The sequence below is a fragment of the Thalassophryne amazonica genome, chromosome 13, assembly GCF_902500255.1.
Source record: "Thalassophryne amazonica chromosome 13, fThaAma1.1, whole genome shotgun sequence".
NCBI lineage: Eukaryota > Metazoa > Chordata > Actinopteri > Batrachoidiformes > Batrachoididae > Thalassophryne > Thalassophryne amazonica.
Window position 1 is genome coordinate 9,301,147 of NC_047115.1, and position 13,780 is coordinate 9,314,926.

Below are 13,780 nucleotides of genomic sequence, written 5' to 3' on the forward strand. Positions count from 1 at the left end.
GCACGGGTATGTGCACAGTGATGTTCATTTGTAATCAGCATGAAAGACAAATAATGTGAGGTGTTGTCCCCCAGGCTGCAGCGGTCACAGCACCAACGACGGCCAGTTGGACAGTCTGTACCTGAAGTCGCTGGAGGGCTTTGTCACCGTGGTAACGTCTGATGGCGACATGATCTTCCTGTCGGAGAACATCAACAAATTCATGGGGCTCACGCAGGTAAACAAGCATGAAAGGTGACCCGGCGTATGGAAACAGCCACGAGGGAAGCTGACAAACAATCAAACAAATGCATTTATATTAAGCTCGTCCTGCCTCTGAGTTCATGGGAGGCCGTTAGCGTTAGCTCTGCTTCTGTACTTGCAGCCAAACACTTATTCCTGCTGAAGTTTATACAATAAAATGTCATTAGTCAGATGAATAATAATAATTAATAATGATATTAATAGTAGTAGTAAAAGTCGAATCCCTTCACCACCCATTTTAACTCTTTCTTAAGTCTATTTTTATTAGTTTTATTGTTCTTATGTTATGTTATTGTGTGTTTTTATGGGGTGCTCAAATTTAATTGCCCCTTGTGGGATTAATAAAGTTGTTTAATTTGATAATAATTATAATAGCAATAATAATAGTAATAATAATGATGATGATGATCATTGTAATAGGAAGTAATAAAATGCTACAAACTCAAAACTATTATGTTTAAACTGCTTTTTTAGCAATCCTGTGAATCACTAAACTAGTATTTAATTGTATATTATTATATATTGGAGCTGATCAGTGGGTGAGCCTTTGCCATTCTGGTTATTCTTCTATCTATTTTGATGGTTGTTTTCCATTTTCTTCCACGTGTCTCTGGTTTTTTTTTGTCCATTTTAAAGCATTGGACATCATTGTAGATGAACAGCCTATATTTTTTTGCACCTGCGTATAAGTTTTCCCCTCTCCAATCAACTTTTTAATCAAACTACGCTGTTCTTCTGAACAATGTCTTGAACGTCCCATTTTTCTCAGGCTTTCAAAGAGAAAAGCATGTTCAACAGGTGCTGGCTTCATCTTTAAATAGGGGACACCTGATTCACACCTGTTTGTTCCACAAAATTGACGAACTCACTGACTGAATGCCACACTACTATTATTGTGAACACCCCCTTTTCTACTTTTTTTTTTACTAATAGCCCAATTTCATAGCCTTAAGAGTGTGCATATCATGAATGCTTGGTCTTGTTGGATTTGTGAGAATCTACTGAATCTACTGGTACCTTGTTTACCATGTAACAATAAGAAATATACTCAAAACCTGGATTAATCTTTTTAGTCACATAGGACTACTATTATTCTGAACACTACTGTGTGTGTGTGTGTGTGTGTGTGTGTGTGTGTGTGTGTGTGTGTGTGTGTGTGTGTGTGTGTGTGTGTGTGTGTGTGTGTGTGTGTGTGTGTGTGTGTGTGTGTGTGTGTGTATGTATAGATAGATAGATAGATTTTGACTCAATACAACATCAGAATATGTCATCTCTCTTGTTAGCGTTGTAACAGCTGTGCGGTGGTGTAGTGTTTAATACGCATTCCTCATGGCAAGAAGGCCTTGGGTTCAAGCCCATTGGTCTACTTTTGTACCTGTTCAAACGACGGAAATTGTATATTTTTTTAGACTTTCTTTGATAATTCATCTTGTTGTTTTCAGGTACCAGTCACAGGGTTCAATATTGATGCTTGTCTGATTGTCCAGGACAATTTGCCCAGCTGTCTGGACAAGGGTACTCATAACATTTGCCTGAATTGGACAAGTACTAATTTGTCATATTTCTAAGTAGTAAAATTGTTCAATTTCTCTGCATCATTAACATGAAACACATCAACGGGCGTCATTGAAGTTCTCATTCCACATCAACACGAAATGTTTAAGATGGTCCTCCAGTGGACCTACCATCCCTGGTTCTGAAGACCAGGCACCTAAGTGGCTCTACTCTACTCTATTTTACTCTTCTATTCTACTCTTCCTTTTTTAGATATTTAGATATACCTTAGTATACACTAGTAACGTTCTCCTTAGAATTGGAATGTATTATAGAAGACTTACCTTACTGAATTTTCATATAGCCTTGGAAACCACAGAGGGAGTGAGCAGTCGGAGTGTCTTCATGAAGTAGTGATGATGGCATGAAACCTTGTTTAAGTGTCTCAAAGCTTTGACACTTTCAGCTCTTTATAGACTGCTAGCACACTTGCTATGATGTCACAAGCTGGAGGTTACATAACAGAATGGTTTTGTGCGCGAGAGTGATTATTGCCAGATAGGCTCGACTAGACCACATTCTCCATGATAACAGTAACATATGTAGCTTTTTGAGGCTGTTTGAGCCTTGAATCTGTGCTGGGAAATTGAGTTCCTGCATTGGGGCAACTGTTTGTTGTGATTTGGCGCTATATAAGAAAAAAGTTGATTGATTGATTCAGTATTTTAACCCATGTGGGTGAAAATTCTAAATTGTTTTCAGAACTGGAGTTGTGTCTAAGAAAACCTTTTTAGGATGTAAATGGTTAAAAAAAAAAAAAAAAAAGATCGTCACCTTCAATAGTGACGCGTGAGTCAGTTTACGGCTTGAGATTTTTAACACTTTTCTCCGTGCATTCCTCATGGCCGTTATCACGCCACCCACCTGCCCGGTTCTTCTTTTGTTTCATCCAAATAATTGTCATGAAAGTTATTTTAAAATTTCAGGTGGAGCTTACCGGACACAGCATCTTTGACTTCACCCATCCGTGTGACCACGATGAGATCAGAGAAAACCTCAGCCTGAAGACAGCAGGTCGGCATCATCAGCATCCTGATTACACACATCTCTGTGACACCTGGAAAAACTAACTTTTTTTTTTTTGGTTTATTGTGAGTCTGTTTCTTTAAACAACATGCTCATGAGATTAACATTAGGTGTGTGGGGTTTTTTGTTTTTTTGTTTGTTTGTTTTATCTGGAAAAGCCTGACTACAAACATCACAACTGACACTGTGATCAGACTGGACTCTCCGTGGAGTACACTGTTTGTAGATGACATTGTGGTCTGTAGGGAGCAGGTTGAGAGCCTGGATAGGTGGAGATACGCTCTGGAAAGGTGGTGAATGAAATGTAGACGTGTGTGGATGAGTGAGCTTGGTGACATGTTGAGGTTGAAAAAACCACCTGTGGTGAAGGCCAATGACTTTAAATACTTGGGCTCAACTTTTCAAAATAATGGAGAATGTGGTAGAGAGGTGAAGAAGAAGGTGGTGGGGTGTGTGTGTGTGTGTGTGTGTGTGTGTGTGTGTGTGTGTGTGTGTGACAGAAACGTATCTGCAAGAGTGAAAGGGAAATTTTGATTTTGAGGATGGACAGGATTTGGAGTGAACATGTCAAAGGAACGTGCATGTTGGACAGTTTGGAAACAGAATCATCCTGTGCTCACGTTTCTGCTCAGATCTGTGCTGCGTAAATACAAAAATTAATTGCATGTTCCCCAAAAGGGCTTATACATGTTGCAGCTTGGATCGTCAAGATAGGCCCCTAGACATCCCGTCAACTCCTTAGGTGACTGGTTGGAGTCCAAGACACAACCACACAGTTAAACTGGAATTCATTTTTTATATCATGAGGTAAAAATTCAAAATCAAAGTCAGGATTGTGTTGGGGTTTATTCAAAGTGTGCAGAGGAGATAAGTACAGAAGGTCAGAGGTGTTTTCAGTGACGTGTAAGTGTGCTGAGTCCAGGGCGAAGTGGACAAGGAGACGAGCACAGATGGACAGTGACTGGTTTTGTCTGTGTGAGACTGTGAACACTGTGTGCCGCCTGCAATGCACAACTCAGGGTGAAGAGGCAGAAGGACAGCTTTTCTCTTTCTGTTGTTTTTGCGCTCAGAATAAATGTGTGTTTGTGTCGTCCATCGTTATCATCTGACGTGTAAAACTGTTGTACTCCAAAAAGATAAAACACCTCTGAGAGTGAGCGAAACCCTCTTCAACACTTTACTGTGCAGCTGCAGGTTAGGAGTCGAACTTTGACCTCATGATGTAACACTTTCACTGTGTATGTTGTGAAAGAAAAACCTTGACCTTTTACACACACACACAGAAGCAGATCAGGAGGCCGTGTTAATTATTTTACATCTAAAACAAACAAACAAACAAAATAGCAAGTTTTTGTGTTTGTGGTGAAAAACAAAAATCATAAGCTCGTGTTCTGAACAGACGCAGCGAGGCAAAGCGTGTGAGCCGTCAGTTCACATTAATGTTTGCTGAAGACGTGAAACTTTTAACAGGGATTTATTAATTTTTTTTTGCTTTATAAAATAAGTACAACAGTAATGTTGTTTCAGATTAACGTCAAACTGAACTCTTTAAATGGTTTTATAAATATTTACAGTGAAAACTTCCAGAAAACTAATAAAACTAAAGTCACAAGTTTACTACTCAAAATATTGTCAAAACTAAGTGATATTTAGAGGAAAAACTATTATTTTTAATCATAAGTCCCTTCAGCTGCTCCCTTGTTTTTAGTCGTTGCCACAGTAAATCTGAGGTGGGTCTGCATGCTGAATTGGCATAAGTTTTACACCGGATGCCCTTCCTATTACATGGAGAAATGTGGAAGGGGTGGGGTTTGAACTGGGAACCTTCCGCACTGAAATCAAGCGCAGTTAACCACTTGGCCACCCCTGCCTGCCTTATTTTAATTTTGATATTAATTTATAATATCAAAATAAAAAGTCAGAATTCCAGGAACACATTCTTCTCATTCATTCATTTTCTGCCACTTGTCTGGGTCACAGTGGCAGCAGACCAACACTTCCCTATCCTTGGCTAAATACTCGTCCTCTTCCTGGGGGATTTTCAGGTGTTCCCAAGCCAGCTGGGAGATGTAATCCTTCCAGCATGTCCTGGGTCTTCCCTGGTGCCTCCTTCCAGTTGGAAGTACCTGGAAGACCTCCTGGGGGACATCTTCTCCAGATGCCCAAGCCACCTCAGCCAGTTCCTTCCATTGCGAAGGAGCTGCAGCTCTACTCCGAGTCGCTTGTATCCTCCGTGACCCTGTTCTTTTGGTCAGTACCCAAAGTTCAAGACCATTGGTGAGAATGGGAGCACATATTCGACTGGTACATCAAGAGCCTCGCCTTCTGGCTCAGCTGCTTCTTCACCTCAATGGTCCGTGTACAGCATCCAGAAAACATCAGACTCTGCCCCAATCCATCTATCGCTCTCATCCTCCAACTTCCGGGCATAATGTTGGGATAACAAACAAAAAAACAATGGAAACTTGCAGTGGTGCACACCTGATCCCCAGAAAGTCCTGATACATCCTCTTAGAAACGCCAGGTTCCTCCATGCACAGCTGCTCTTGCATCAGGAAGGGTATCAATTGTAAAACCTGTGCCAAATCTCAGTTTGGATCTCTATCAGAACTGATGTGTTGTCACCAAGCCGCCATGAACAAACAATACTTTGAATTAATGAAATAATTGTTGTTCAATTGAATACCCAAAAGAAACAGAAAATGGAGAATCATCACAAACTGTAACATCTTGAACACCTGTTGTTGTTAATTTTATGTTAACATACAATATTAATATTCAAGAATTTTATATATTTATTTGGCTTTTTTTTTTCTTTTTTTTTTTACAGGTACCAGTTTTGGTAAGAAAGGAAAAGAAGTGAGTACCGAGCGTGATTTCTTCTTGAGGATGAAATGCACAGTCACCAACAGGGGGCGGACTGTCAACCTCAAGTCAGCTAGTTGGAAGGCAAGTGCAAAAAAATCTTAATGTGGTTGAAAATATACACATCGTGACATAAAATTTTGGTTGTTGGCACCAAATGTTGGACCACCATCCATCTTTCATCCTCTGGTGTTGCCTCATTGATCTGCATGCTGCCCTCTACAGGTGCTGCACTGCACGGGACACCTTAAGATGTACAACAGCTGCTCCCCGCGAGTGCTATGTGGCTTCAAAGAACCCCCGCTCACCTGCGCCATCCTTATGTGCGAACCCATCCTGCATCCATCCAACATCGACATGCCGTTGGACAGCAAGACCTTCCTGAGCAGACACAGCATGGACATGAAGTTCACTTACTGTGACGAGAGGTAGGGCCTCACCGCAGACGACACCCGGTGTCACAGACCGAACAGTCCCCCCTAAAAATCGGTCCCCCTTAACAGTGGTGAAGCATATTGTTCTTTTTCAGGAAAATTAGTCTCCCCTGGTTTTCTCACTTTGCCGCCAAAGGAATAAGACGCTTGCTTGCGATCTTGCTCTCGATATACATACATTTTTTTTCAATGTGGCAATCTGATCGAGTCATAGTATTAATAAATTAAAAGGATCTACTACGCTTGTCATAAATGCGACATAAGACCACACCACAAGCACAACACAGCGCTTTTTTTTTTTTTTTTTAAGCCTCCTGCGCCACTCCAACCCGCATGAAGGTGGAACGATAAATTGTTTGAGAAATTTTAAAAAACAAGTAAAAACTTACCTTCTACTTCATACTGCCCTTTTTTTTCAAAGCCTTCCTTGCCACCCTCTTCTGGATTTTGGTAAAACCAGCGCGTTAAGTGAAATCCTTCAAGTACAGCCTAATCGCCTCCATCACTTCATCAAAACTCTGTCGTCCAAAACTCCATCGTAATCGCTTCCATCAGTTGATTGTAGTCACGAACAGTCTTTCCGTTGTCCAAAACTCTCCGTCGTCCAAAACTCTCTCTTCAGTGGCATCCATTATCACGAGATATATATATCGAGAGCGAGAGCGCGAGCAAGCATCTTGCTCCTTCAGTGGCAAATGAGAAACCCAGGGGGGACTAACTTTCCTGAAAATAAACAATATGTGTCACCACTGTTGCACGCATGCGCATATGCAAAAGGTGGACCGATTTTCAGGGGGACAGACTCTTCAGTCTGCAACACCGGGGTTAAAACGGCTGATCTGTTTGAAACCTCAGGTATAGAGTCTGGGCAACTTCAAGTCCTGCCCCAAGGTATTAGTTGGGCTACCCTCCCATACCCAACTAGACTGTGATATAAACAACCCAGTTTTATCTTACACCCCAGGGTATGTTTTAGGCTGGACTATCCTCTTGTAGTTTGGGGGTTAATCTGTTTAGAACCATCATTCCCCACCCAGGGGTTAGTGACCTAAGACTAGACAAATCTGATGGTCAAGAGACGGAGAAAGGGGAAGGTCTAGGGAACAGGGTTTGGGATTGGACACTGCTTGAAGGCAAAAATGCTGAAAGAATTTTAAAAGTTATTAAAATCATTTTAACATCCTTCAATACAACCCTTTGGTGTTTTATTAATAGAGACTAAAGACTGAATTGAACCTGAATTTTACCTGAATCCTGACCTAAAATAATTTTAGACAAGGTCCATTTTTTTTTGTTTGTTTTATTGTTTTTTTTTTTAATCCACTTTCAGCAATCTATGTTCATTATTAAAGCTCACACATTATACTCCTTTTCATTAAGTTTACAGAGATTTGAAAGGTCTCCAAACATGTCTTTGAAGTTTCTGGCTACAAATCCACTCTGATCTTGGATATCAGCATGTCTTTTTCTCGCCAAATCCAGTCATACTCAGATATTTTTCCACGTTCGTGTTGGGAAGGTGTCGTAGCACGGACCCACAACAGGGGGCGCAAATGAACGGACAGTGAGTAAGCCAAAAGGTAACAATTTAATGTTGTGATAATACACAACGAAATGTGTCGTAATTTTCACAGTTTAAATTCAGCAGAGAAATTACCTTGGTACTGGTAGTCGATTTCTCGGCGGGAAGGTGGAGTTGCAGTCCGGCTTTTATGGTAGTGATGATAACGAGTGACAGCTGGTGCAGAGGATGAGTGACAGCTGTCACTTCTTCTGGGTCTGGCGCCCTCTCGTGCTTGGAGCCCGCACTCCAAGCAGGGCGCCCTCTGGTGGTGGTGGGCCAGCAGTACCTCCTCTGCAGCGGCCCACACAACAGGACCCCCCCCTCAACGGGCGCCTCCTGGTGTCCGACCAGGCTTGTCCGGATGTCTTGTGTAGAATTCGGCCAGGAGGGCCGGGTCCAGGATGAAGCTCCTCTTCACCCAGGAGCGTTCTTCAGGTCCATACCCCTCCCAGTCCACCAGATATTGGAAACCCCGGCCCTTACAACGGACGTCCAGGAGCCTGCGGACTGTCCAGGCAGGCTCCCCGTCAATGAGCCGGGCAGGAGGCGGCGTAGGTCCCGGAGTACAGAGGGGCGAGGTGTGGTGTGGTTTGAGACGGGAAACATGAAAGACAGGGTGAATCCGCAGTGAAGCCGGGAGTTGAAGCTTCACTGCGGTCGGGTTGATGATCTTGAGGATACGAAAGGGTCCGATGAATCTGTCCTTTAGTTTTGGGGAGTCGACACACAAAGGATTCCTGTTGGGAAGGTGTCGTAGCACGGACCCACAACAGGGGGCGCAAATGAACGGACAATGAGTAAGCCAAAAGGTAACAATTTAATGTTGTGATAATACACAACGAAATGTGTCGTAATTTTCACAGTTTAAATTCAGCAGAGAAATTACCTTGGTACTGGTAGTCGATTTCTCGGCGGGAAGGTGGAGTTGCAGTCCGGCTTTTATGGTAGTGATGATAACGAGTGACAGCTGGTGCAGAGGATGAGTGACAGCTGTCACTTCTTCTGGGTCTGGCGCTGGTGGTGGTGGGCCAGCAGTACCTCCTCTTCAGCGGCCCACACAACAGTTCGGTTCTTAAAAAAATGATCATCTGCATAAAAATGCTAAACTCATTGTAAAGCGTTTTTGAGGGCATACCGAAGAAACAGGTGGTGATGCTGCGTTCACATGACCTCACAAAAAGCTAACTTTTTAAACTTTAACCATTAGAGCAAGGGTGACAGTTTTAATATAACTGCTTGCAAAACACTATAACTCTGTTGTAGCCCTGAAGGAAGACTATTATTGTCTGTATTGTTAACAATGAAAAATGCATGCTGGTTTTCCTCCAGTCACCATGTGAATGCAGCGTTACCGTATAGCCATGTTGGCTAATCAGATGCTGGGAAAAAAAGACAAAAACTTGGCTTAACTTGTCTACATGTAAATACTGAAATCTGTATTTTTAAAGCCTTCTCTTTGGCACATATTTTTGCTAGACAACAATGGTTACATACACTTTGCATAATATATGACCTTTAAAAATGCCTTGGCTCCGCCCCCTATCCAAGTTCACTACAGAATGTAAAGAGGTCTATAATCTTCAGTCTTCAGCTGGTTTTGTTGTTACGTTGTGTGACTGAGTCAGTTCCACGTCACATGTCAGCTGTTATAAGGCTAAAAACGAAAAGGTTTGTTTGCGCCAAAAATGTCTCTTGCTGTCAGCGGGTGATGCACATTAGCTGAATGTTCACACAAACCTGCATTCTTATCAAGCTGTTCAGGCCGGACAAAATGTTCTAATGTGCATCTGTGTGTGGCTGAGCTACAAACAAGGAACAGTTTTCTTTTTCTCCTTTTCACTGCGCTTTAAATGTTGCCCAAATCTCTAATTACGCAAATGAGCTTATTGGTGGTGAGCGAGGACTGAAACTCGTTAAGTGACAGACAGCTGCTTTATTTCGTGTTTGGCACTGAGACATCAAGGGAGAAAGAATCGAAGAATGGGATTAAACAAAACCAGATAAAGTTACAGCTCAAAAGAAAAACAGGGAAAGATGGGAATTTTTTTCTTTTATTTAAATTCAACCCAATGTCAGAAAAAGATGGGACAATATGAGATAAAAAAAAAAGCCTTGCAGTGATTCTTCCATTTGCTCACTTCAGTTTCATTGCACAACGTATGAACCAAAGATGTTTCATGGTTTGTGTGGTCAACTTCATTTCATTTGTTAATATATCCATTCCTGCATTTCAGGTCTGCAACACATTCCAAAATAAAGTTGATGAGCCAGTTTAGTTGTAATCTTCATGTAAAAAATATTAAATTATTATTTCCAAAGCAGTATCCATGAAAAGCTGAGTCTTTGAGGAGGAAAGATGGGCAGAGGATCTCCACTTTACAAATATGTGTGAAAATGTTTTAAATCAGTGTTCCTCAAAGAAAAAATGGGAGTGATTTGCATATCTCTCCCTCTATTGTGTGTAATGTCATTACATCTGTGCATTTTTCAACAAGACAATACAAAACCACATTCTGCACACATTACAAAGTCATGGCTGCAGAAGAAGAGGGAACGGGTTCAAGTCTGCCTGTAGTATTAATCTGTCCCCAGTAGAGAATATGTGGAACATTTTAACGTGGAAAATGCAGCAATCAAGACCTCGTACTGTTATACATCTTTGGATGCGTTTGCAGAAAGAACGGGACAAAAGTAACTCCTGAAACCCTTCATGTCTTGGTGTCCTCAATGCTAAAATGTGTTTTAAGTGTTGTGAGGAGGAATGACATAACAAAGTAGTAAACATTTTAGCACCCCAACTTTTTTTTAATGAAATGACGTTGACCACACAGAACATAAAATATCTGAATCACTGTTTCTTCTTCTTTCCCATTTTCTTCTTAAAATTTTCAGTTTCCATACCATCCCAACTTTCTTAAATTTGGGATTGCAGAAACATGATGCCAACTCACCAAGTTGGAAGATGCAATGCTGTTTAAAAGTTAAGTGATGATTTAAATTAATTTAAGCAGTAAATTTATCTTTTAAACTGTACAGTTTGTGGATGGATGTTTAGTCAGTCAACAAGAAGCGAATCGTTCCCTGCATGAAGAGAAACATTTTTCTTCCTACGGCAGCGTTGTTGTCTGACCCGTTGCTCCACAGTGGAGTGGGTCATAGTCCAACAAATCCACACTGTGGTGCCTTCGGGTTCCCCTCGGAAATATCACAGCAGAGAGTTGGATATTTCCTGATCGGTCGGCCTGATCGGTTACTGCAGGGGTTTCTGACCTTCTTGGGTTGTTGTGACAAACATTTCCTCTCCTCTTGTGTTACCTTCTTTGCTCTGGTTTGTCTTCTGCCCTCTTGTCAGCTCTGTCTTCTTTCATTTCTTTCCCTGTGTTACTTTCTGCTTTCTCTTTTGTTTCAATTCAGGTTGTTTCCACTCCTTTCCTTGCTGTTTTCCTCTTCTGTTTCCTGTTTGATGTTGTTGTTTTCTTCGTATCCTTTTTTCCCCTCTCTCCCTTTCACTCTTTACTCTCATTTACTCTCATTTCCACTCCTCCTTCCCCCTTTTCTCCTGTCTCTTCATCTTCTGTCTTCTCCAGTTTTCTCTTGCTTTCTTCATCTCATATTCCCTCTCATCTTTTTTTATGCTCATCTCCTGCTTCTTTGATTTTGTTTCCTTGTACAGTCCCTCTCCAGTTTTCCTTCCTGAGTTCTTTGCTATCTGGTTTCCTTTCTTGTCCTGTTTCCTGTCATTTACTCTCCACTTTTGTTTCTTCTCCTCCTTTGTCGTGTCTCCTGTTTCCTCTCGTATTATTTCTGCTGCTGGTTGCTTTTCTTTGCCGTTTCTTGTTTGTTTCTCCTCCCCCCAGTCAAATTTGTGTGCAAACTGTTCATCAATCAGTTTGTGGTCTGTGTCCAGTAGTCACCTGATGGTGGTAACTTGTGTGTGATAGTATGTCACAGTGCCCTGTGTGTGTACTTGTCACCCGGTGGTGGTGGCTTGTGTGTCAGCGGCGATCCAAAATGGCAGGCGTAACGAAGCGGAAGTGACGTAGACTTGACCGTACCTATAAGCTTCAACTCGGCACTTACTTAACACAGAAGAATCCAAACACCAGTGATCCAGTTCCCACTCTGATAAAGAGGATCGTGCCTGTAGTTCTTGAAGAGATAAATATTCGGATTTTGAACTGTGCACCACTAAAAAACCAGGAACTTCCCAGAGTGCCAACATTGGACAAGAAGGAGGAAGTGGCATCATCTCCAGAACCATTATCTTACTTGTCCTATTAATTTATGGATTAATTTATTGATTTTTACAGCCTCCTGACATACCTGTTTCCATCAAGTGGTTCGGGTCGGAGCTGCACCGTGTTTTCTGTGTCAGAATAGTTTCTGATGTCTGATTGTGTTTTTTTTTTTTTCTTTTCTTTCTGTTTGAGCTGTGGCTCCATCCAGAGATAGGTGTGGTGTCTGTTCCTGAAACCCTCCTGTCCTGTACACTGGCAATATTTCCTGTACATTCATTTGTGAATTGATTTGTAATTGCTGTCAGTCGCATGGCCGAAGCAGTGGGTCAACTTTTGGGGCCTGGTCTGCTTGAGGTTTCTTCCTCAGAGGGAGTTTTTCATACCACTATTGCCTGTGTGCTTGCTCTGGGGGTTAGTAAGGTTAGACCTTACCTGTGCATAAATAAAAAAAAAATCCACACATCACCAAAACTATTTTTTATCAGTTGATTAGACCAAAGAGCTGGCAAAAAGTATCATCTCCTGCCGGAATTGTCTACATTGTTTATTTATTTATTTGATAATGACCATTCTGTCTTCTGAACTCTTCTGAACAAGGTTTCGTCTCCCTCATTGTGGTCTAAATTAGGCTTAAAACCATCAGGCTGTGTGTCCTCCACAGCTTCTTCAGACACACGTTCAGACTGGACTTGGAAAAAAAAAGCTCCACACTATGAAAAAAAATCGTCTGAAAACAGCTCGACCTCCACCGTGTTTACAATTGATTTGGGCTTGAATCAGCAGGTGCCGTTCCGGTGATGACGTAGCAACAATATGTCCACAGCTGAGGGCTGAAATAGAGTGCAGGCTTCAGACAATTGTAGTTTATCCTTCACCCACACACTTATCATCGACTTTTATTGTTCAGGATTTTTTTAAAAATCAACATTTCATCATTTTTAGTGATTATTTGTGCACATTTTTTGGTGTCACCTACGCTTTAATCCTGTAATTTACTCTGGAATAATACTTTTTTTTTTAAAGTGTAAACAAGGTGTTTACTGCATGAAAACATGAGGGGGAGAAAATAAAGAAGAGCTTTCCAAATGGTGCAACGAGGCAGCAATAACAAAATCCTCAATAATAACGTGAACGTATGATGAGCGTGAGGGGAAGAGATTATCTTCTTCCCAGAAGCGGGGAGTTGCAGGACAAAGAATGTGAGCAGTTGTTATTCTCAGAAGACAGGAAACATCTTTGATTTCTAAATTGTGTGTGAATCCTTCAGGCGTGCAGTCGTTTAGGATGGAGGCGCTAGAACATCCTGTGTTTGGGGGGAAATAAAAACTACAAATATGAAAATGTGTGTGTTTCAGGGTGACGGAGTTGATGGGATACACCCAGGAGGATCTGCTGGGTCGTTCGGTTTATGATTTTTACCACGCGCTGGATTCAGACAGCATCACCAAGAGTCACCATAACTGTAAGCACATTGATGCTTTTTTTTTTTTTTTCTTCTTCTTCTTCTTCTTCTGCTGGGTTTTGATCCGTGGGCGTGGCCGGCCAGGCCAACTGGCTAATCTAGAAGTTTTGGTGTGCATAGTTTACTGAATAAGTCTTGTTTTCCAAGCAGTTGTCCTTTGCACTACATTGGCAGTGTGCCCCAGCAACGGTCTGACTAAATATGTTGACATTTGATATTTGCCATTATTTATTTATTAATTTATTTAATTTATTCATTAATTAATTTATTTAATTTATTCATTCATTCATTTGTTTATATTTTATTTTATAATTTTTTATTTTATTTATTTGTATTTATTCATTTATTTTCCAGCAGCATAATTTCGAACAACAACAACAAAAACCCCTTAATG

General features: G+C 41.3%; 1 protein-coding gene across 3 annotated transcripts in view; it reads left to right on the forward strand.

Annotated features, from left to right (window-relative positions):
- The window catches only part of epas1b (endothelial PAS domain protein 1b), a 110,075-nt gene that overhangs the window by 76,543 nt on the left and 19,752 nt on the right, over positions 1–13,780 (forward strand). For all 3 annotated transcript variants that reach the window (XM_034185350.1, XM_034185349.1, XM_034185352.1), the window contains exons 3-7: positions 75–217; positions 2,724–2,811; positions 5,654–5,772; positions 5,914–6,116; positions 13,280–13,386. In XM_034185350.1, the coding sequence (XP_034041241.1) occupies positions 75–217; positions 2,724–2,811; positions 5,654–5,772; positions 5,914–6,116; positions 13,280–13,386 (660 nt within the window). The remainder of the gene's footprint in view (positions 1–74; positions 218–2,723; positions 2,812–5,653; positions 5,773–5,913; positions 6,117–13,279; positions 13,387–13,780) is intronic.